This window comes from Ambystoma mexicanum, chromosome 11, assembly GCF_040938575.1.
Source record: "Ambystoma mexicanum isolate Mex_15411 chromosome 11, UKY_AmexF1_1, whole genome shotgun sequence".
NCBI classification, from domain to species: domain Eukaryota; kingdom Metazoa; phylum Chordata; class Amphibia; order Caudata; family Ambystomatidae; genus Ambystoma; species Ambystoma mexicanum.
Genome location: NC_090934.1, coordinates 17,376,754 through 17,402,158, shown reverse-complemented (window position 1 = coordinate 17,402,158; position 25,405 = coordinate 17,376,754). Strand labels below are relative to the sequence as shown.

At 47.3% G+C, this 25,405-nt stretch overlaps 1 protein-coding gene across 2 annotated transcripts in view; it reads right to left on the bottom strand.

Annotated features, from left to right (window-relative positions):
• Positions 1-24,841, bottom strand: part of PPIE (peptidylprolyl isomerase E) — a 247,697-nt gene extending 222,856 nt beyond the window's left edge. For both annotated transcript variants that reach the window (XM_069622413.1, XM_069622414.1), the window contains exon 1: positions 24,633-24,841. In XM_069622413.1, coding sequence (XP_069478514.1) covers positions 24,633-24,663 — 31 coding nt within the window. In that variant the 5' untranslated portion in view covers positions 24,664-24,841. The remainder of the gene's footprint in view (positions 1-24,632) is intronic.
• Between the last annotated feature and the right edge of the window lie 564 nt (positions 24,842-25,405).

Here is a 25,405-nt window from a genome sequence, read left to right as displayed (position 1 = left end):
CGTCCCCCGAGGAGATGATGCCTCCATTCCTCAAATGCTGATTTTATGGCCAACAGCTCCTTCTCAATCACGGCATAGTTCTGTCCACTAGGAGTGAGTTTGCGGAAGAAATAAGCCACAGGATGTTCCATGCCGGATTCGGAGTGCTTCTGCAGGAGAACAGCACCAACAGCGAAGTCGGAAGCGTCTGCCTCTACAATGTATGGTATCTCGTCATTGGGGTGACGCAGAATGGGTGCTGTGCTGAAGGCTTTCTTCAAGGTGTCAAAGGCCATGGGGGCCTGCGAATCCCAAAGAAAAGGTACTTTGCTGCTGGTTAGTCGAGTTAAAGGAGTTGTTAGCTGTGAGAAATGGGGTATGAACTGCCAATAGAAATTGGCGAACCCTAAAAACCGTTGCAGGGACTTCAGATCGAGAGGTTGGTTCCAGTCCTGAATGGCTTGCACCTTAGCGGGATCCATGAAGATGCCTGATCCACTGATCACATAGCCCAAAAACTCCATGCTTTCCTTGTGAAAAGAGCACTTCTCTGCTTTTGCTTACAGTTGATTCTGGGACAACCGTCGAAGCACCTCTCGGACATGTCCCAGATGTTGTTCCTGGGTAACGGAGAAAATGAGGATATCATCCAGATACACCCAAACTGAGATGCCAATCAGGTCACTAAAAATGTAGTCCATAAAGCGCTGGAAGACAGCCGGGGCATTACACAAACCGAATGGCATTACCCGATATTCATAATGCCCGAATGGAGTCTTGAAGGCCGTCTTCCATTCATCGCCTTCCTTTATCCGGATAAGATGATAGGCTCCACGGAGATCTAACTTGGTGTAGATTTGAGCTGTTCGAAGTGATTCCATGACATTCCGGATCAAGGGCAGTGGCTACCTGTCTTTTCGCGTGATGTCGTTCAATTGGCGGTAATCTATACAAGGACGTAAAGTACCTTCCTTCTTCTTCACAAAGAATAGAGGAAAACCAGCAGGGGATTTCGAAGGTGCTATGTATCCCTTCTTGATGCAGTCAGCCAGATATTCCTGTAATACCGTTTTCTCGGTTAAGGACAAGGCGTACACCTTCCCATGAGGTATCACCGAACCTGGTATCAAATCAATAGAACAATCGAATGTTCTGTGAGGTGGTAGAGGTATATCCCCTGTCTTGGAAAACACCATCTGAAAATCGTCGTACACTTGAGGGATTGGCAACAATGAGCAAAGACCAGGTGGACTATTGCTTCTTGTAAGAAGTGTGGAAGTGATGATGTTCTGAGGCCTGCCAGGCAAGCAACAATTCCAGAGGCAATGAGCGGAAGCAAAAACCAAAGTGCATGATTCCCAATCGATAGTTGGATTGTGGCATAGAAGCCACGGTAAACCCAAAACCACTGAATATGAAGGTGATTTGATGACGTCCAGAGCGATTCTTTCACCATGTTCCTTGATCTGGATAAATAGACCCATGGTATGTTGACGTATTGGCCCCGAGGATAAAGGAGTCCCATCAATCACCTCCACGGGCAGAACATTCTTCCGGGAAAACAAAGGTATACCATGACTTGCTGCGAAGGTTTCATCGATGTAGTTACCAGAAGCTCCACAGTCCAATAAGCCAAGCACGTCCACCTCTTTGTCTAACCATGTCAGTTTGATCTCCAGAACTAACAAGACAGCAGGTTGCATGGGCTGAAGCAAGGAGCAGGAGCCGGAAAGGACTGAAAGTGAAGGGAGACCTGTCGTTGCCTTTCCTATAGACGACAGGTCCTCTAGTTTTCCAACTTCCTTTGGGGGCGTAAAGGACAGGTACCCAAGTAATGCCCGCGGCTCCACAGTACAAACATAATCTTAGACTTCTTCGGCGTTTCCGTTCAGCTTCTGATAACGGACCCCTCACTGCACCCAACTGCATGGGTTCTGGACCGGAGTCCGAAGACCCAGGAATCCCGGTAGAAGTGTTTGCTGGTCTAGGAAACAGCCTCTCAGCTCGACGTCTCTCCTCTTCATTCTGCCAGTCTGTGGTCAATCTGCAAAACTTGTTCCTCGAGTTGCTGGAGGGTGTCGGGCTCTGGAATGTGTAATAATTCATCCTTATATTCCTCTCTCAATCCCCGACGACAGAGTCTTTTGGGTTACTTCAGGCCACTGGGAATCGGTGGCCAATTCTCGGAAGCGACCAATGTAAGCTATTATGTCCATGGCTCCTTGCTTGAGGTCCATCAAATGATTTTGTGCCGCTGAAGCCAGATTGGGTGATTGAAAAACCTCTAGGAACGCTTTTTCAAAGGCTGCAAAGTCGTTGAGAATGGGACTATTGGCAGCCACCAAAGGGGCTGCCCAAGCAAGTGCGTTCCCAGTCAAGTTACCCAGAATATATCCAATCTTGGCTTTGTCCGAGTTGAAATAGGAGGACCTGAAGAGGAAGTGTATTCTACAATGGTTACAAAACTCGGCCACACGTCTCGAATCTCCATCGAATTTGATAGTTGCGGTATGAGCCATTGCACCTTCGACCTGAGGTGTAGCCCCGGTACCTTGTGCCACCATCTGTCTTAGACCAATGTTCTCTTGACGGAGCGCAGTCATCTCGGCTCGAAGGGCCCGCATCTCTTCCCGAAGTTCCTGGGCTTCATCCATCTCGGAATCAGAAGGCAGGCGTCTCAATCTGTTAAGAAAAGCATCTCGTGGGCGCTGAGTACCTGAACTTCCAGTTCATGGTCGTGGTGAAGTAGCCAGGCTGTCCGACTGATGGTTGCTGAATGTGTAACGCGAGGAACCAGCGCAACACCCACCCTGAAATCAAACAAGGTCAGTGGTGAACCGGCTCCCAACACCACGGATGCGCACTTCCCTGATTTGCGTGACGTCGGGACAGTGCAAGCACTGACAGGGAAGGCGGGTCTTGACTGGATGGAAAATCCACAGCAGGATACAACAGCAAAGATCCAGGAAGTAGCAGTAGACCGATGAAGAGAACTGAAGTTGGCAGGTTGTAGTGATACACAAAATTGCAAATTTGCCAATCAGGGCTTTAGATGACAGCATTAGCCGCTGAAAGCCAATAGTTTATTCAAAGTATGTGCCAAAAATGCTGACAGTAGTCTGTTGTAGCACTTCCATTATGCAGTAGTGAGCTACAAGGAATATGCAGGCCTAGTAGGGGTGGTAGGTCACATTATGCATTGTAGATAAACAGGCAGGGCGAAGGCCCCAGCTCTGTAGCTAATAGACATTATTGGAGTGTTTGGAACATTATGGCACCTATATAGCGCTTAGATAGCCAATCTTAAGCGCTATGAACACTAAGCTATGAGTGCATGCCTTTTAGAGCTTGCTCACATGGGGTTAATTCATCTCGGCTTCTTTTAGAATATTCTGCCTTTCTAACGGTAGCCCTGCATGGTTTCGTAAACAAATCCTCTTTCTCTGAGAAGGCACTGATAAGACATTCCTGAGCTTTCGCGCAGATGGGCTCCAAGTAGGGAGGGGCACAGAAAAGGAGCACAGTGGAAATTCACAGAGTTGGGTTTTTCCATGAGCAAGCCTATATTTTGCACAGGGAAAGTTCTGGAACTGTGCGTCATGGACTGACAGCACGAGATTATAAAAATGCATGCCCACATGACTCAGGTGGGAGATCGATCTGTGGACTTGGTTCGAGCAAGATCAAGTGTCCGGAATTTGTGGCTCTGTCGGCACCCTACAGCGCTGCCCTCTGAGCGGGGCTTGTTACAGATAGCTTATGAGGGCCAGGGTCTCCCAGTGCTGATTGAAGGGGCGTAAGACTGTGTTTCTCTATGTTTCTCCAAGTTCTATGTTTCTCTATATTTTTGCATTTCTCTAAGTTTTGTGCTTTGTAATCTTCTCTAACTTGAATCCCAAGATGTTGCTGAAATTCACTGTTTAGAATAAATACTAAAACTTTTTGAAGGTGTCATTTGTCACTAGCATGAGTTCACTGCTCGGCACAATAGAACCTGTATTTTGGGCTGAATTGGGTAATTTTTGCTCCCAAGGGCTGGTCCCGAGGAAGATTTGCCCAATATCAAGACATTTGGTGGCAGCTTGGGGATTTGTGCAGAGCAGTGCCTTGCTGTGAAATGACAAATTGTGTGAGAGAACATAGTGCAGAGTGATGAGCAGGCTGTCGCATTTCCTTGGTGGTCTCACTGCAGCTCTGAGACACAAAAGACAGCAACGTTGTGTCGGCTTTCCGTGGCCGATAGCTTATGTGGTTAAGAATCCCTTCAGTAAATCAGTCGTGGCTGACTTATTTCTTGGGAATGGTGCCAGGGAGCACATGGCGATAAACAAGCGGGAAATGGCTATGTTTAAAGCGCTCCGATGAATGGTCAAGAAAGATTTATGTTCAATTAGGAAAGAATTTTATCATGCGGTTTCCCCAGTTAAAAGTTGTAATTTGAAATGCAAAGTGAGACGGAGTTCTCAACTCTATTCTGTCATGAGGGCAGCAAAATAGTTGCGAGGATTTGACATGCAAATTGTGAATAGTAATTCAACCATTGATTCAGCCCCAGTGTGCTAGCGAGTGGGGGGCTGTAATGTATGGAGGCGAAGGTTCGCTTTTTTTAAATGTATGCTTTTAAAGTGTTGACATTCCTGAAGATAACGTGGGAATGAGCCGTGTTTAGGAGAAAGAGTAACATCTGTGCTGAGAGCCTAAAGGGTTTGTTTTTCTTTTGGCAACTGTAAATTCCATGTGCTGGTGGTGCATTCTGTTTAAGGAAACACACTAAAATGGCTACATTGCATTTTAGCTGTGCCATGTTTACAATGGGTGAGAGACTCACTTAAAAAAGAAAGTGAGTGAATAGTATTTGGATTTTCGATTTTTGTGTATCGATTTGAAATTGCAGAATCAGTTTGCAATGGTTTGGGGGGAAAAGACAATTTATATTTTTCTAAATTGCCCCTGGAGTATTTTTTGACTGTTCCCACGCTATGCCATGGATTTGTACTGTTGCGTTATAAGTGATGTATGTTTTGGAAATAGTGACCTGTTGATTGAGGTACATGGTGAAAAATGTTGTTGACACATTAACAGCCCACAAGCAATATAGAGTCTGGGTTGCTCTTGCAGAGAAAAAAAACGTGCAGGGAGCTGCACTACACATGGCATGTTTTAAATGCACTGAAATAAGTGGTTATATTCTGGCAATGGTACAACAGAATGAAAAATCTGTGTGTGATAAGACAGCACAAAGATTTAGTGGGTTGCGGGTTCTTTTTAAAGATCGAACATTGCATTGGAGTGAGTTTGTGAAGCCAAACTACAAGGTTACGAGGAAAAAGAAAAAAAAATGTATGCCTTTAAATGGAACATTGATCAGTTTAAAACAGGCTAAAAGACGCTTTGACATTTTGTAAAAATTACATGGAGTAGAATCTGATGACAAGAAAGTGCCTCTTTTGAAAATAAGAGTCTTGCTGTGTAGAGCTTGTGCCTTGAAGATAACTTGCACTGTCTTGGGCGAGGTGCGCGAAGAAAAAAAAACTGTTGGAGGAAGGCAGAAAAGCAGAATACTGCGCTCCTGTTCAGTGAAATGGTGTTTACAGAAGCTGGCAGATATGGGAGCTTTTCTGAGTTGCTGAAGCAGTGCAGGAAATAGTTAATCTGGATGAACTGTCTGAAACAAGTGCCTTTCATTGAAGCCGCCACAGTTTAAGAGTTATAGGCAAAGAGATAAGTGTGCTGCGTGCTCATGGCGCTGCCATGTGCACAGGAAAGACAAACAATGACATTCCTGCATTCCATCCCCTGTGAGAGACACCGTCAGTGTGAGAAAAAACTGAGGAGGGGGTGCACAGACAGAATGCTGAAACAGAACTGAAGGCAATAATTGCTGTGAGTGAGAAATTGAAAAAGAGCGCAATCTACCATACACATGCTGATGTACGCATGCTGACACTAGCATGCAATAACAGAGCTGATCAGAAGTAAAGAATTTGCCCAGTAACAACACTGGAAGGAAAACAAATGCTGCATGCAGAATGGCAGACGGGCACATCACATCTGAACATTTGGGGAACCTGTGCATCTGTGAATGGGCTAAGAAAAGACAGCTGCCCATTTAAAGAGACATTGCCGTGCAAGCTGCATCCCCATGCGCCATGTGATGTGAAGTGAAGAGACATTGCTGTGCAAGCTGCATCCCAGTGCTCCATGTGATGTGAACTGAAGTAAAGCGCTGTGCACTGAAGAAGAAACCTCTAGGCGCTTTGAGAAGTGAAAATACACAGCTGGCAAAAATGCAAGCTACATTGCCAGGGCTGGAGTAACTGACAAAGACATTATGGTGTTCCAGATGGAAGCAAAACTGACAAAGGTATCCGTTTTGCAAGAGACAACATGCAGAACTGAGTATAACATGAACACTGCACATTAGCCATGATCCAGAAGCCTCACGGCTTAGTGCAAGAATGAATGATTTGTTGAAGCAAATAAAAGGAACTGATTCAGACTATCGCTCTCAAAGGGGTGGGCCAAGAAATCAGCAGACACCCTTTGGGAAAATGACACGTGGAAAACCAGAGGCTTGAAAGACACTAGCTGTATGGAGAAAAATAAACAAAGCTGCTTGTGCAACTGCAGGCGGTATGGGACTGAAAGACTTTACCTTTGAACTATGGAGTGATGCCAGCAGGGCAACCTAAATCAAGATCAAGAGACACTGGAAGCAAGTTGGCGCCTTGCATTCGTGATCGCTCTGGTGACAAAGAAAAGCATTGATCCATTGAGAAGTGCGACCTGGGTACTTATTATATGGCTTTTGTAAAATCACAGATCAGTCTGAGGTACCATTGACCAACTATGATCGCATTGCACAAATGAGTTTATGATTAGGCAGTTACACCCCGTATGGTTGAGTGCAAATAAGCCCCCAGAAACATGCAGAAGGGTGACAAATAATTGCTGTAGTAATGATATAGTGTGTAGTTACCTGATGAGACTTCTGATGGTGGGGGTGGTGTTAAGGGAAGGGGTGGTTAACGCTGATATTGTAGTTCTGATGACATCCTAATGTGAAGAACAATGACATTGTACTTTTGATGAAATCCTAACATTTCTGTTTGTATTTTGGCTAGGCAAAAAACCAAGACAATTGCGTGCCATGATTGGGGTAGATGTGTGCAATTTGCCGGTGACACTGATCAGTCAAGCAGACGCATTCTCAGAGAAAGCGAGTCACTGCGAGATGATATGTGAACTTTGAACCTGTCCTGCACCGCACTCAATGCTGCTAACATGCATGACGTATGAGGACATTTGTTCTGCAACCTGTGAGAAGGTGTCCAACAGAGTAATAACTTTTGCTGAACTGGCACGGTGCAGACTTGGCTAGTTATCAAACATTTGATGCTGCACATTCAAATGATTTAGTTGCTGGAAATAACTTGGTTGATATGTTTTGCCTTTCTTGTTTAAAGGACTGTGGACAATGAGTTGTGGACTGTGACATCATGCACCACAAACAGCTGTGTGACACAGCACTTTAATGCTAACACATTGAAAAATGGTTTTTAAATGCATTTTTTGAGATGAATCTGAAAAAACGAAAAGTTTTGCCCTTCCAACTGAATTGCTTTAACCAGAGATGCTTTGAAGAAGAAAAAAAAAAAAAACTTCTACGTTGCACGTAGGCAGGAAAATGATTTATGAATTGTGTGGGCAGCAGGATTATGCAAGCAGGAGCGTAATTTATTTTGAGATAAAATGAGTGCGCACACCAAAGTCAGCTGTGCGTTGGTTAAGGTTCTTAATTTGTAGTAATGCTGCCAAGTGTGTGAGCTCTAATTTGAGATGGTAACCTTTGAAACACGGGATACTTTTACAGCTAGCCTTAAGGCGGGTAAATGAAACCATGACTGACTTGATGTTTGATTTTATGACACAGTGTGTGACACGGTTTTTGTTAAACCAACCAGTTTCATGTTTTTTGTGGGGACAGCTGTCTCCAGCACACTAATGCAAAGAGTCACCTTTTGATTGTAGACATGTAGAATAATTCTTTGGAAAAGCGCTACAAATGAGTATCCACATGGAATTGCTAGCGTACTGGCCTGGCACATTGTCAGGCATCTTTTGTCACTGACTCATATGACTGGCGTTTATGAAATCCTAAGCCCAAATGTTTCAGTGAATGGATCCAACGATTTGTTTTTCTGACCAAGAACTGCAGCGAGTGTTCTCGCCAAGATTTTATGGACTATAAATTGACTAAATGCATTTCACACAATGGTGTGATGAAACAGCCACTGCCGGATGGTAGTATGGTGTTTGTAGCTAAAACTAATATTGTATATGGTAGATATCCCAATTGGAGAAGTGTATTCTCCAAGTCACACAAGGTAGAAACTGTGAACATGTTAGATTTTCCAGTAGTAAGGCAACATTTAAATTGTAGGCTGGTAATGCACACCTCTATTATTACAGTGATACACTTAGACATAGATTTATCATGAGGCAATGTTTCCTTAGTACTACCAAGCTGCTACAAATGGAGTCCATTTCTATGGCCCATCACTAGAGTGCGCATAGCTAGGGAGCTAGATTCATTAATTGTGGGAGCAACGGGGAGTAACAGGAGCTTTAAATGATTTTGACATAGAAACTGTGCACAATAAGCTAGCCACTATGGGTTCTGATGCCAGCTCTGCTATAAAACTTCTGGCCTAGTGGGGCCCATTGATACGCCCAACACTGCTACAAGTATTGGCAACCACTGCAGATGGCAAAACCTTAGGTATGAAGACATTCTTTCTGCCATAGGGCAGGTCAACAAGACTGCTAAATACACAATGCATTTAATGGTAAACATTGTTTAATCAGCAGGTGTTGGCTTTTCGCTCCGAGTGGGGGCGACCATCCTCAACACACTGGCACACAGAGCTACAGTTACCAGCAAACATATGGATCAAATTGCTTGCTTTTGATTGCATGAATAACACATGCCATGCTTTAATGCAAATTAGTAGAATTGTTTTTATTTTGCTCATGAAATTAGATGGTTTTTGGTTGGGTTCCACATACATGGGGGAAGTGTCTAATCACACAGCCCATAGTCATGTTTGAATGCCCTGGGATCAGGGGGAGGGTAGGCCCTTAGAGTGAAAGGCTGCCAGGTTTAGAATTGGTAACCATACATAAATGCAATAGTGCATTGTAGATTAGACTACACCGGATTGCCTTGACATTCTAACTGCATGCTGCTTTTTAACTGACAATCAGTTATACAATAATTATTTAGGTATTTTTGTGTAGGTCAGGTTTTGGCTAGAGTAAATGTCCATGTTCACTTTGTGTAGGTCTTTTTTTTGTGTAGGCCAGGTTTTGGCAAGGGTATATGTCACTGTTCATTTTGTGTACATTTTTGTTTAGGTAGTGTTTTTACTAACCTTGCATGCCACGCTGACTAACCGCTAGAAGATAGTTTGCTTAAACCTCTTGCAAAGCCCCAGGGTCTCTATCACTGCACTACATACTATGTTGATGGGTATTAGTCAGCATTGTCGCACACACTTTGAATAGGGGTGGAGGGTAGTGATACACAAAATTGCAAATTTGCCAATCAGGGCTTTAGATGACAGCATTAGCCGCTGAAAGCCAATAGTTTATTCAAAGTATGTGCCAAAAATGCTGACAGTAGTCTGTTGTAGCACTTCCATTATGCAGTAGTGAGCTACAAGGAATATGCAGGCCTAGTAGGGGTGGTAGGTCACATTATGCATTGTAGATAAACAGGCAGGGCGAAGGCCCCAGCTCTGTAGCTAATAGACATTATTGGAGTGTTTGGAACATTATGGCACCTATATAGCGCTTAGATAGCCAATCTTAAGCGCTATGAACACTAAGGTATGAGTGCATGCCTTTTTGAGCTTTCTCACATGGGGTTAATTCATCTCGGCTTCTCTTAGAATATTCTGCCTTTCTAATGGTAGCCCTGCATGGCTTCGTAAACAAATCCTCTTTCTCTGAGAAGGCACTGATAAGACATTCCTGAGCTTTCGCGCAGATGGGCTCCAAGTAGGGAGGGGCACAGAAAAGGAGCACAGTGGAAATTCACAGAGTTGGGTCTTTCCATGAGCAAGCCTATATTTTGCACAGAGAAAGTTCTGGAACTGTGCGTCATGGACTGACAGCACGAGATTATAAAAATGCATGCCCACATGACTCAAGGTGGGAGATCGATCTGTGGACTTGGTTCGAGCAAGATCAAGTGTCCGGAATTTGTGGCTCTGTCGGCACCCTACAGCGCTGTCCTCTGAGCGGGGCTTGTTACAGCTAGCTTATGAGGGCCAGGGTCTCCCAGTGCTGATTGAAGGGGCGTAAGACTGTTTCTCTAAGTTCTATGTTTCTCTATATTTTGCATTTCTCTAAGTTTTGTGCTTTGTAATCTTCTCTAACTTGAATCCCAAGATGTTGCTGAAATTCACTGTTTAGAACAAATACTAAAACTTTTTGAAGGTGTCATTTGTCACTAGCATGAATTCACTGCTCGGCACAATAGAACCTGTATTTTGGGCTGAATTGGGTAATTTTTGCTCCCAAGGGCTGGTCCCGAGGAAGATTTGCCCAATATCAAGACACAGGTGCAGTTGAAAGGAAGAGTAGGCAGAGTAACCCCTGAGAAGGTAGGAGGCTAGGCACTGAACCAACAGGCTAAGGAGGCAGGGGGGACAAGGAACCCTGGGGGAGAACAAGGAGAAAAGAACTGGAAGGCAGGATGGGTGCTAGGAAGAAGGCGACCCAGGGAACCTACTGGCAAGGAAGGATTGAGGCAAGAATTCCCCCAAAGGCAGACAAGGGAAGGAAACACCAGCAAGGAAGGACAAGGAAAATAAGGCTGGAAAAGCTGACAAGGTGCTACTCAAGAGTAACACAGGCGAGGACGCGATCAGGAAACAAACCGCGTTGAGACGCGGTTTGTTCAAACAAACTGGCCCATAATATAGGGCAGGCAGCACCCGGGAGGCTTGGAACGCAAGCCGTGCTGTCCCCGGGTGCTGACGCGCCCAAAACGAGGCTTGGGAAGCAAGCTTGCGACTTCCCGAGGGCTCTGTGGACGGCGCATGCGCGGAGGGCGAAACACGGCCTTCCGCGCATGCGCGAACCACGCGAACGGGACAACCCGGAAGCGGCAAGCGCCGCAGATGACCGAGGTCCCCCTAACCTGTATCGGGGGTAGATGCGCCAGGACGGGGCACACCGGGACCTGCAGGCGCGCCCCGCACCCCAGGTAAGTGGCATGACACATTGTAGTAATCTCCACCAGCGCCAGTGAGCAGTCTCTGCATCACACCAGCCTCTTTCCTCAGCAGCATTGTAGTAATCTCCACCAGCGCCACAGTGAGCAGTCTCTGCATCACACCAGTCTCTCTCCTCAGCAGCATTGTAGTAATCTCCACCAGCGCCACAGTGAGCCGTTTCTACATCACACCAGTCTCTCTCCTCAGCAGCATTGTAGTAATCTCCACCAGCGCCACAGTGAGCAGTCTCTGCATCACACCAGTCTCTCTCCTCAGCAGCATTGTAGCAATCTCCACCAGCGCCACAGTGAGCAGTCTCCGCATCACACCAGTCTCTCTCCTCAGCAGCATTGTAGTAATCTGAGCAGTCTCTGCATCACACCAGTCTCTCTCCTCAGAAGCATTGTAATAATCTCCACCAGCGCCACAGTGAGCAGTCTCTGCATCACACGGTCTCTCTCCTCAGCAGCATTGTAGTAATCTCCACCAGCGCCACAGTGAGCAGTCTCTCCATCACACCAGTCTCTCTCCTCAGCAGCATTTTATCTCCACCAGCGCCACAGTGAGCAGTCTCTGCATCACACCAGTCTCTCTCCTCAGCAGTATTGTAGTAATCTCCACCAGCGCGACAGTAAGCAGTCTCTGCATCACACAAGTCTCTCTCCTCAGCAGCATTGTAGTAATCTCCACCAGCGCCACAGTGAGCAGTCTCTGCATCACACCAGTCTCTCTCCTCAGCAGCATTGTAGTAATCTCCACCAGCGTGACAGTGAGCAGTCTCTGCATCACACCAGTCTCGCTCCTCAGCAGCATTGCAGTAATCTCCACCAGCGCCACAGTGAGCAGTCTCTGCATCACACGGTCTCTCTCCTCAGCAGCATTGTAGTAATCTCCACCAGCGCCACAGTGAGCAGTCTCTCCATCACACCAGTCTCTTTCCTCAGCAGCATTTTATTTCCACCAGCGCCACAGTGAGCAGTCTCTGCATCACACCAGTCTCTTTCCTCAGCAGCATTGTAGTAATCTCCACCAGCGCCACAGTGAGCAGTCTCTGCATCACACCAGTCTCTCTCCTCAGCAGCATTGTAGTAATCTCCACCAGCGCCACAGTGAGCAGTCTCTGCATCACACCAGTCTCTCTCCTCAGCAGCATTGTAGTAATCTCCACCAGCGCCACAGTGAGCAGTCTCTCCATCACACCAGTCTCTCTCCTCAGCAGCATTTTATCTCCACCAGCGCCACAGTGAGCAGTCTCTGCATCACATCAGTCTCTCTCCTCAGCAGTATTGTAGTAATCTGAGCAGTCTCTGCATCACACCAGTCTCTCTCCTCAGAAGCATTGTAATAATCTCCACCAGCGCCACAGTGAGCAGTCTCTGCATCACACGGTCTCTCTCCTCAGCAGCATTGTAGTAATCTGAGCAGTCTCTGCATCACACCAGTCTCTCTCCTCAGCAGCATTTTATCTCCACCAGCACCACAGTGAGCAGTCTCTGCATCACACCAGTCTCTCTCCTCAGCAGCATTGTAGTAATCTCCACCAGCGCGACAGTGAGCAGTCTCTGCATCACACAAGTCTCTCTCCTCAGCAGCATTGTAGTAATCTCCACCAGCGCCACAGTGAGCAGTCTCTCCATCACACCAGTCTCTCTCCTCAGCAGCATTGTAGTAATCTCCACCAGCGTGACAGTGAGCAGTCTCTGCATCACACCAGTCTCTCTCCTCAGCAGCATTGCAGTAATCTCCACCAGCGCCACAGTGAGCAGTCTCTGCATCACACCAGTCTCTCTCCTCAGCAGCATTGTAGTAATATCCACCAACGCCACAGTGAGCAGCCTCTGCATTATGCTGTCAAGTAGTCGATGAGACTCCCATAGTTGGTGGCGAGCAATCCACTTCTCCAGTGACAGGTACACCTTAACCCACTCTGACCCCCGCAGTGGCATCAGCATCTTCCCCTCAGCCAGTAATGCCCAGGGAGCTAGAGTCTAAACCAGAGCAGGATCTTGCTGAGTAACCTCAGCAGGTGATCACCACTCTGATGTGCTTTGCTTTGTACATGACGCATGCGCCAGTCAAATGAGCCCCTGGAGTAGCTACACTTGCAAACACCACCTGCGGACACAACTGCGCCCGTCACATCTAATGGATTGGTAAATATTTAAAATACATAATGTTACCACTGTCTTCTTTGATTCATACCAATCTATATTTTCGAAATCAAAATGTTAATTCAGTCAAATGCTATTCCTCGGAGGCCCTGCAGATTCCTTGCCTGCACGTTTCATCCTCGGAGGGCTTCCTCGGGTCGAGCATATGTTGATCAGGGATTAATAGACTTCCTTTCCAGTGAGATTTGCTGTTCATCCTTTATTACGTATTTTTAGGATAGTTTTAGACCAAATACAACCTCTGCCTTGCCTAGAAAGTATTAATTTAGGATCAAATAAACCAACATAAATGATGACCACAGCTTAGAAAATGAACAGAATTATAACCTTTGGGTCATTAACATGTACGTCTATGTAACGTGAATTATCAGTGTCTATGTATGTGTTTGTATATACCAAGAACACGATTCATGTATGTGCTTCTACACTTGATTGTTGGTTCTATGTAATACACAAGTGGGGTCTATACCATTGTGTTTTTTTCACTGTCTTGTAAATAATGAAGTACATGATGATTGGTGGGAATATGCTTTTTTTGTTACCATGTCTGGAAACATGTGGAAGCAAGTAGCACATCTTTAAAAAAAATAAAACATTAAACAATAATGAAATAAAGATAATGGACGAGATGGGCAAATACATTCCCACTCCCATATCCAATTTTATAAAAGATAAAATGATTATTCTTTCGTTTGAATTGGAAACTATTGTGAACTCCCATCAGAAAATGAGTGCACAGTGAATGCATACAGAATTGAACGGTTAGGACACCCTTTTTTATAATATAGTTTTAATTGAGTTCAACTCATATGTTGCTACTTAGGTGCAGTAGGTAAAGAGATGCAGCTTCTTGTACCTCCTACTGCTTGAAGCCATAGCGAACCAGCTGCTATTTATTTATTAAATTTGTAAAGCGCATTAAGCCCTCAGTCATCAAGTGCTGTTGCATACATGTTACTCAGTGCTTAAAGTTAGACAGGCATAATACACAGCGCAAGGCTGGAAGTGTCAGATCAGGTGGGGACTGGTCAGATATGCAAGGTATGCCCAGGGGCGCGAAGTGGAGGGGCGCGGCGGAAGGTGCGGCGCAAGATGGGTCGGGCAAAACAGAAATGCTCACACACGAGCAACAAGCTCGACAGTGTGGGCAATGGAGGAGCCATGGAAGTAAAGGAAGTCGGTAGGGCATGTAGCATGGTGAGGCATACCTGAGAGCGCTGAGGTAACGGGTGGGACAGCCGATGGTGACTGCTAGCATCGCCGGCAGAGACACATGTTCCTGGCAGGCCTTGAGTACCTTTAGTGCGCATTTACAAAGAAGAGAAGTTGTATTACGCCAGTCTCTTGTACATAATGGCGGTAGTGTGCATTTAGATAAGGAGAAAAGACGTCTATTGTTACTTATGTTGCACTTTCTAACACACTTTTAAAAACGTTTATATTAAGGCATTTGGGAAATGGAAGCATTTTTGATCATTGCTTTTATTTATTTATTTTTTAAACGTGGATTCGTTGTGTGCGTGCATTACTGTGATGGGGCACACATGAAGCCATAAAGAAGTCAATAAGATTCTACATGCTTCATATTTTTGGCTATTCTCCTTTTTTTGGATACTACGGACCCTACTTATTAACACTAGTGTCTGCTTAAGATGGCCGGCTATTGATGTATTAACTTTGTACTTGATCTCGGTTTCTAGCACAGACCATTTCTTAAACACCTGTATAGGTTGTAATATGGACACAAAAGATTCCTGCCATTTTGGGGCCATTACTCGGAGAATATTCTCCACTGTCAAGCTCCCTAGAAAAGTATAACGTTTTACTTTTTATATGTTGAGGTGCATTCAAATATTAGCAGATGTGTTCTTTGGAAGACTATGGGGGCAAATCTGGTAAAAATGTCTCATTGCAAGGGGGAGCCAGCTATAAAAAGTCACTGGCCACCTCTGCATACATGTACTAACTTGCAGAGTCAATCATCACTAGCTAGTGGCAAGTGCAAATTGTGTGCCCTGCAACATTTTATCACTCAAGGGGCGTCACAAAATACTGGATTACTTCTTAAACACGTGCCTTGAGGGGCACAAAGCCAATGTGAGAAGGCGGCTCAGACACGCGGACAGTTGTGCTCTGCAAGGATTTGATCTCAAGGGCTGCTGCTGCTTTCACAGCTCCGAGCAAACGTTCCACATTTCTCTGGGAATCGCGTTGGGCTTCAGTCACTTCTTAACGTTTTGGGCAGGTTTTGTTGTTATCTGCATTTTCTAGCGGACTGCACAGACATTGTAAAGTCCTACTGCGCATTACTGCTGCATTAAATGCACCACAGCAACATCCAATGAAGACCACGGCTCTCCGGGGCACGTGCTGATCGTTTCCTCTACAGTCAGTTGTTACCATTTCTCTCTCATCCGTAAAACGACTTATTTAGAAGAACATTCTGAAAGCCTGCATGCAATTATAGACCAGTACTTGTCGTTTAGTCCCAACATGCAAAATGCTCCTGTCAACAGAGCCAGGATTCAATCAGGTTTAAAAAAAAGAGTGTGTGTGTGTGTGCAGAATGAGTTTAAAACAAGTAAAACCGTCCCCTACTTTCACACCATAAAAACAAAATCTCTATATACAATATTTACAACGATTCTAATCAATTTCATAATGCACTTCCAAAACTCTGAAACTGCGTTTATAATTGAGATTTCTTTACAGCTCATGAGTAGTCCAAAATTAATTGAAATAAACGTAATGGTGTTTTAATGTTTCAATTGTATCCGGTCTCAAACAAAAAAGGAAAGTGTGATCCAGGCCACCAGATTTGATTTTGTGATATTAGGTGGCAGATCCACCTGCATTAGAGTACAGATAGGGAGAAATGGCATACGAGGAAGGACACAAAGCGTGAAAGTGGTTGGTTATTTACCCATCCATTGACTGGACATGGCCATGCTAATCCCTATGGCCACCATTCCTCCCCCCACCCCCAGAGTTCCTACCTCTCCACGCCCAAACACATTTCCTCATGGGAACTCTTTAAGCTCACTTTAATCAAGCCGTACTACCATCAAACTTTGTACTCGAAGGGCCTGCCAGTGTTTTTTCGAAGCAGTCTTCTGAGAGTTAATGTCTTAATGAGAGCTGTAAACACGCTACTGGCGTAATAGAAATGTCCAAACTAGGTCTGCCTTCAGCCACTAAATTTATAAGCACTATGCTTGTCCTTTTACTGACATCCTGTCAAAAACAAGCATAACAAAGTCAAGGATTTTGGTTTGTGCATACGTATTAGGCATTTGCCAGGCACTGCTATTAGATTCTCAAGTACTCAAACCATGTTTGCAGCTGTTACCATCAATCGGCAGTTAATAGAACTACAGCAGTGCCGGACAAGTGCCTTTCCCGTGCCTACACAAAAGCCCAAACTGTTGACATTGCCAATGCTTGTAATTGTATGCCTCTACATTTTAGTTAAAACCAAATAAAGTTACATTAAAACATGCTACCATTCTACTGGGAAATGTAACTACGTATGGCTGAACCTCCCCCATTATGGGGAGGCCATTATATATTCTGTAGATGCTACTAATTTGGCCAGGGGGTCATGGTTGGTGTGCATGTCCCATTTCAGTCGGGACTTCTTAAATTCCCTTTGCAATAGATTGGGGAACAGATGTTCTATCATTAAATTCAACTTGCTGCATAAAGGTTTCACAATCTAGAATCAGATTAAAAGTTCTCCTACCACTTACTGGGGATTACGACAAGGATTTGGCCTTGGTGAATAGGGTGTATCCCATCATCCAGGCATGGATGGCCACCCATGGACTATGCCTGAATGATAAGAAAGATCATCATTCTGGGAACCTCCTTAACCCTTCGAAAACTGGGACCCAAATATTCTACTTTTAACATTGACAATTACCCTATTACTGTCGCCAACGAGGTGAAAACCTTGGGTTTCTACCTGGACTCTACCCTCTCTTTCAATAAGCAGGTCGATGCAATGGCCTTTGTCACAGCATATACCTGCAAATTGATCAGAGCAGGTAAACCATTCCTGTCCAACAACAGCTGCAATGCCCTTGCCAGAGTACTTGTGTTGGCGAAATTGGATTATTGTAATTCTCTGTATATTGGGGCCAACAAGGAAACTATCAAGAAAATCCAAATCCTCCAGAACAACGCACTTAGAGCAGCATTAGGAATTACTAGAAGAGATAACTCGGAAACAAGAAGATCAAATAACTGGCTCTCAACATACAATAAAATCCAATTAAAAGTAGCCTCACTTACAGACAAATGTCTTAATAACGCTGCACCATGTTATCTGACAGAAAGAAAGACCCACTAGACCAGAGGTCGCCAAACAGTCGATCGCGGGCGGCTAGTAGCTCGCCTGAGCCTTTTCAGTCGCCCGCCTGAAGTTACCGAAAAATAAACATTTATCCTAAATTATATTATTTACTGGTGCGTTTTGCAGCTATTTCCGTGTTCCGGATCCGAACCCTGGTCCTCCCAATTGCGGGCGGGGAGCTTGGCTGCTGTGCCACATGGAGCTGCTTGGAAATCCACTGACAAGTGTCAGTATCACGTTATGCTTCTGCAGTCCGCCTGTAGTACCACAGTTGGCCTTGTGCGCCCCCACGACAGTCTTGCTTAAGCAAGCTGCTCTTGTTTGCCAGAGATGTTGGAGGGGCTGGGGCAGGATCAGGATCATTGTGACCACGCAATGTAAATATCACAGTAGCACTGCCACTCGCCTGGGAAATGTTCAAAATAATATTTAAAAAATGGTGCAATTTCTTTTATGTGGCTTCTTTCCAAATTCCACATTGTACATTTCCACTTTAAATCACTTCCATGATACAGGTACACCCACTTTTAGTACATTAAGCGATCCATAGACACGCTGTACAGTAGAAGCCTACCAGGGTAGCTCAGCAGGTTGACAGACCGATGCTGAGATGTTATATATTCAAAACTACAGGTTGTTAATCGTATGACTTTTTGCAATGCCTTATAAAAAAAAAGTGCTATACAATGTGTTTGGCCAGGGTATGGGTTGGGCTGGTTGCTTGCTTATATTCAGGGCTGAGGTGGGGATATTTCTGCCCCTGCAGTGAAAATCAAAAGTTGGCACCCATGAACCCACAGTTTAATTTTCTAAAAACTGCTGTCAGCATAACAGAAGCATTTATTTGTGATCAACCAGTTTGACAAGCATTTAAAATCTTTATAAATATAACTTGTGCTAAAACACAGAGGGGCACACAAATAATGATAATGATGTGTTATTTATATAGCGCCTTAATCCAAAGTGCTTTACAGAGCACATATTTACATGCAATATCACCCAACTGAAATTGGTACTCATTTATCGACCTCAGAAGGATGAAAGGATGAGTTGGCCTTGCCGGGACTTTAACCTGCGACCTGCAGATCACGCTCAGATCGCAGCAGCGAGCGCTCAACCCGCTGAGCTATCATACCAGCAAATAACGGAGTATGTGTGGTGTCTGACAAAAAAAACATTTCAAAGAAAACTCGTGAACGCAAGCAGCATTTTTCAATTTGGAAATTGCTTTTTTTTTATGGAAGTGTGAAATGCACATTTGGAAAACAATAGTGTGCCTAGCATGTAGAAAGCCTGCATAAAACGCAAAAGAGGGGGCACAAAAATTACAGGATATTTGTGTGGAAGTCCAACAAATATCTGTCTTTTTGAGGCAGCTACTAATAAATAATAATTCAACAAAGAGGTTTTTGAAGTTCTTATGATATGATATGGCATTTGTAACGCGCCTATACACAGGTGTTTCAAGGCGCGACGAGGCAGGGAGGGGAGGAAACAAGGGGAAACAGACAACGATCCTACTAGGCCAGGTGTCATTCAGATCGCGCAAGTGCAAGGGTGGGGGAGGGGGAAAAGTGCAAGGGGATATATTTAATATATTTGTGAAGGGATTTGTTATTCCATCTGTTTAAAGAGGGGAAATAATGGAGCCAAAATAATATTGGTAAAAATTCCGAGGTTTATAAATATCCCCACCCTGATATTGCCCGCTAGTAGCTCTCCACTGTTGGCCTCCACTACAAGTAGCTCTAGCTAACGTAAAGGTTGGAGACCCCTGCACTAGACTATCTAGTACTGATTGTCTTTCAGTCCCAAGATTTAAACTCTCCAGAGTCGGGGGACGTAGCTATCCCGGTCAAAGCTGCTCAACTTTGGAACTCCCTACCCCCTCCTCTGCGAGTAGATCAATCTTACCCAAAATTCCGCCAGAACCTCATAAGATGGTTCAAAGACTCTGACAAGTAATGCCCAAACGATCACCCACTTTACATTTTAGAATGACTTTCCTTACTCATGCCCGGCCCATCCTTCCAGCCATTTTCTTTTGGCCTTCTCCGACTATATATCTTCTCTCTCTCATATTTGTATAAACTATCCCGTCCCGCATTGTTTTATCTGCATCTCCACAAACCTGAATCCCTCTTATGTACCCGATTTGTTTAGACGTGTAATTATGCTGTACATTTTGTATGTGATTATGTTGATATGTAACCAAGCTGTAAGTTATCTTAGGCAATGCGCAGTGATACCCACGGGTCTGGTGTGCAATACAAGTAATAAAACATTGCACTGCCTTCTCTCAGCATTGCACTGCCTTCTCCCAGCACTGCACTGTCTTCTCCCAGCATTGCACTGCCTTCTCCCACAATTGCCTTATCTCAGCATTGCCCTGCCCGATCCCAACATTGCCCTGACCTCTCCCAGCATTGCCCTGCCCTCTCCCAGCATTGCCTTATCTCAGCATTGCCCTGCCTTCTCCCAGCACGGCTCTGCCTTCTCCCAGCATGCTGCTGTCACCATTGCCCTATCATCTCAGCATTGCCCTGCCTTGTCCCAGCACTGCCTTGCCTTCTCCCAGCATTGCACTGCCATCTACCATCATTGCACTACCTTCTCTCACCATTGCAATGCCTTCTCCCAGCGTTGTACTGCCTTCTCTCAGCATGCTGCTGTCAGCATTGCCTTCACATCTTCCAGCATTGCTTTGCCATCCCCCAGCATTGCCTTCTCTCAGCATTACCCTGCCATCTTCCAGCATTGCACTGCCTTCACCCAGCATTGCCATCTGCCAGCATTGCCATCTGCCAGCATTGCCTTCTCTCAGCATTGCACTGCCTTCCCCCAGCATTGCCATCTGCAAGCATTGCCTTCTCTCAGCATTGCCTTCTCTCAGAATTGCACTGCCTTCTCCCACCATTGCCATCTGCCAGCATTGCCATCTCCCAGCATTGCCTTCTCTCAGCATTGCACTGCCTTCCCCCAGCATTGCCATCGGCCAGCATTGCCTTCTCCCACCATTGCCATCTTCCAGCATTGCACTGCCTTCTCTCAGCATTGCCCTGCCATCTCTCAGCATTGCCCTGCCATCTCCCACCATTGCCTTATCTCAGCATTGCCCTGCCCTCTCCCAGCATTGCCCTGCCCTCTCCCAGCATTGCCATCTGCCAGCATTGCACTGCCTTCTCTCAGCATTGCACTGCCTTCTCCCAGCATTGCACTGCCTTCTCCCAGCATTGCACTGCCTTCTCCCAGCATTGCACTGCATTTTCCCAGCATTGCCCTGCCCTCTCCCAGCATTGCCTTATCTCAGCATTTCCCTGCCTTCTCCCAGCATTGCCCTGCCCAGCATTGCACTGCCATTTTACATCATTGCCTTCTCTCAGCATTACCCTGCCATTTTCCAGCATTGCACTGCCTTCTCGCACCATTGCCATCGGCCAGCATTGCCTTCTCCCAGCATTGCCTTCTCTCAGCATTGCACTGCCTTCCCCCAGCATTGCCTTCTCTCAGCATTGCACTGCCTTCCCCCAGCATTGTCCTGCCTTCTCCCAGCATTGCGCCGCCTTCTCCCAGCATTGCGCCGCCTTCTCCCAGCATTGCCATCTGCCAACATTGCACTGCCTTCTCCCACCATTGCACTGCCTTCTCACTGCACTGCCTTCTCCCAGCACTGCCCTGCCTTCTCTCAGCATTGCCTTCTCCCAGCACTGCCATCTTCCAGCATTGGACGGCCTTCTCCCAGCACTGCCTTCTCTCAGCATTGCACTGCCTTCTCCCAGAACTGCACTGCCTTCTCCCAGCATTGCACTGTTGTCTCCCAGCACTGCCTTCTCCCAGCACTGCACTGCCTTCTCCCAGCATTGCCTTCTCCCAGCATTGCACTTCCTTCTCCCAGCAATGCCTTCTCTCTGCATTGCACTTCCTTCTCCCAGCAATGCCTTCTCTCTGCATTGTCCTGCCTTCTCCCAGCATTGCCCTGCCATCTTCCAGCTTTGCACTGCCTTCTCTGAACATTGCACTGCCACCTTCCAGCATTGCACTGCCTTCTCGCAGTATTGCCCTGCCTTCTCCCAGCATTGCACTGCCTTCTCCCATCATTGCACTGCCTTCTCCCAGCATTGCCTTCTCCCAGCATTGCCTTCGCTCAGCATTGCCTTCGCTCAGCATGGTCTTCGCCTACCATTGCCTTCTCCCAGCATTGCCTTCTCCCAGCATTGCCTTCTCCCAGCATTGCACTACCTTCTCCCAGCAATGCCTTTTCTCAGCATTGCACCACTTTCTCCCAGCATTGCCCTGCCTTCTCCCAGCACTGCCTTTTCTCAGCATTGCACTGCCTTCTCCCAGCACTGCCTTCTCTCAGCATTGCACCGCCTTCTCCCAGCATTGCACTGCCTTCTCCCAGCATTGCACCGCCTTCAGCATTGCCCTGCGTTCTTTCAGCATTGCCCTGCCTTCTCCCAACATTGCCCTGCCTTCTCCCAGCATTGCCCTGCCTTCTCCCAGCACCGCCTTCTCCCAGCATTGCCCTGCGTTCTTTCAGCATTGCACCGCCTTCTCCCAGCATTGCCCTGCGTTCTTTCAGCATTGCACTGCCTTCTCCCAGCACTCCCTTCTCTCAGCATTGCCCTGCCTTCTCCCGGTTTTTCCCTCTCTCAGCATTGCCCTGCCTTCTCCCAGCACTGCCTTTTCTCAGCATTGCACTGCCTTCTCTCAGCATTGCCCTGCCTTCTCCCAGTTTTGCCCTCTCTCAGCATTGCCCTGCCTTCTCCCAGTTTTGCCCTGCCTTCTCCCAGCACTGCCTTTTCTCAGCATTGCACTGCCTTCTCCCAGCACTGCCTTCTCCCAGCATTGCCCTGCGTTCTTTCAGCATTGCACCGCCTTCTCCCAGCATTGCACTGCCTTCTCCCAGCATTGCACTGCCTTCTCCCAGCACTGCACTGCCTTCTCCCAGCACTGCCTTTTCTCAGCATTGCCCTGCCTTCTCCCAGCACTGCCTTTTCTCAGCATTGCCCTGCCTTCTCCCAGCATTGCCCTGCCTTCTCCCAGCACTGCCTTTTCTCAGCATTGCACTGCCTTCTCTCAGCATTGCCCTGCCTTCCCCAGCATTGCACCGCCTTCTCCCAGCATTGCACCGCCTTCGCCCAGCATTGCACCGCCTTCGCCCAGCATTGCACCGCCTTCGCCCAGCATTGCACTGCATTCGCCCAGCACTGCCTTCTCTCAGCATTGCCCTGCCTTCTCCCAGCATTGCACTGCCTTCTCTCAGCATTGCCCTGCCATCTCTCAGCACTGCCCTGCCTTCTCCCAGCACTGCCTTCTCCCTGCATTGCACTGCCTTCTCTCAGCATTGCCCTGCCTTTTTCCAGCATTGCACCGCGCATTGCACTGCCTTCTCCCAGCATTGCCCTGCGTTCTTTCAGCATTGCACCGCCTTCTCCCAGCATTGCACCGCCTTCTCCCAGCACTGCCTTCTCTCAGCATTGTCCTGCGTTCTTTCAGCATTGCACTGCCTTCTCCCAGCACTGCCTTCTCTCAGCATTGCCCTGCCTTCTCCCAGCACTGCCTTCTCCCAGCATTGCACCGCCTTCTCCCAGCATTGCACCGCCTTCTCCCAGCATTGCACCGCCTTCTCCCGGCATTGCACCGCCTTCTCCCAGCATTGCACCGCCTTCTCCCAGCATTGCACCGCGTTCGCCCAGCATTGCCCTGCGTTCGCCCAGCACTGCCCTGCGTTCGCCCAGCACTGCCCTGCGTTCGCCCAGCACTGCCTTCTCTCAGCATTGCCCTGCCTTCTCCCAGCACTGCCTTCTCCCTGCATTGCACTGCCTTCTCCAGCCTAGCACTGCGTTCTTTCAGCATTGCACTGCCTTCTCTCAGCATTGCCCTGCCTTCTCTCAGCATTGCCCTGCCTTCTCTCAGCATTGCCCTGCCTTCTCTCAGCATTGCCCTGCCTTCTCTCAGCATTGCCCTGCCTTCTCCCAGCACTGCCTTCTCCCTGCATTGCACTGCCTTCTCCCAGCATTGCACTGCCTTCTCTCAGCATTGCCCTGCCTTCTCTCAGCATTGCCCTGCCTTCTCCCAGCACTGCCTTCTCCCTGCATTGCACTGCCTTCTCCAGCCTAGCACTGCGTTCTTTCAGCATTGCACTGCCTTCTCCCAGCACTGCCTTCTCTCAGCATTGCCCTGCCTTCTCCCAGCACTGCCTTCTCCCTGCATTGCACTGCCTTCTCCAGCCTAGCACTGCGTTCTTTCAGCATTGCCCTGCCTTCTCTCAGCATTGCCCTGCCTTCTCCCAGCACTGCCTTCTCCCTGCATTGCACTGCCTTCTCCAGCCTAGCACTGCGTTCTTTCAGCATTGCACTGCCTTCTCCCAGCACTGCCTTCTCTCAGCATTGCCCTGCCTTCTCCCAGCACTGCCTTCTCCCTGCATTGCACTGCCTTCTCCAGCCTAGCACTGCGTTCTTTCAGCATTGCACTGCCTTCTCCAGCCTAGCACTGCGTTCTTTCAGCATTGCACTGCCTTCTTTCAGCATTGCCCTGCCTTCTCCCAGCATTGCCTTCTCTCAGCATTGCCCTGCCTTCTCCCAGCACTGCCTTCTCCCTGCATTGCACTGCCTTCTCCATTCTAGCACTGCGTTCTTTCAGCATTGCACTGCCTTCTCCCAGCACTGCCTTCTCCCAGCACTGCCTTCTCCCAGCACTGCCTTCTCCCAGCACTGCCCTATCGTCTCAGCAGTGCCCCGACTTGTCACGGCACACCCCTGCACATCCTCGGCCGGCATTCGGGCTCCGCTCTGCAGAACCTTAGCCCTCCCCTGCATTACCGACGAGCTCTGCACTCACCGACATACAGCACTCTCTTAGTCGCCGCCATCTTGAGGCTAGTGTCGAGAAACGGACCCTAGCGAGGCTCCGCCGCGTCCGCTTCATCACATGGGTCGCACGTTCTGACGTCTCTGCAAGTCATGTGGCACAGGTTGCCCACGTCTCGAACGCTTCGTCTTTGCTAAGCGTGGCACGAGAGTAGTGTCTCGTTCACATCCGAGGAACGGACCTTAGCAACGCTCCGCCTCCTTTTCATGGCGTGTTTCGGTCCTGAATCGGGAAGGCACGTGGCTCTGAATGCGCGCGCACTTCATCGACACGTGAACGCAGCGCCACCTCGTGGGGTTCGTTCTTTTGCGCTGGTAAGGCTGCGCATGCGCAGTCCTCGCCAATGCTCCCCGTGCGGCCAGTTTACAGTATTGCACTTAGTTCGTTTCTATGATGTCTTGTGGAAATGGGTATTTTGGGGATTTGTTATGTGCAACAGAGAGGCATAGCTCTCAACTCACACGCTTTTGGCGGGTGTCACCCGCCTTCTAAACAGCTGACTCACCCGCCAAGCCTCCTGCATGCCCATTCATTTCAATGGGCCTCTCACCCGCCAAAAATAAAATCGGGTGTTTTCACCCGCCTTTGTGACACAAATGGTTGAGAGCTATGGAGAGGAGAGGGTTGTAAAGCCTTATGCTAGACATTCAGAGTGCATCACTGAAGTACAGACCAGCTGTAGTCTAGGTTTGGTCCCAGGTAGGCTTTATTTCACATATGCACAATCTGTACAATACTCCAGT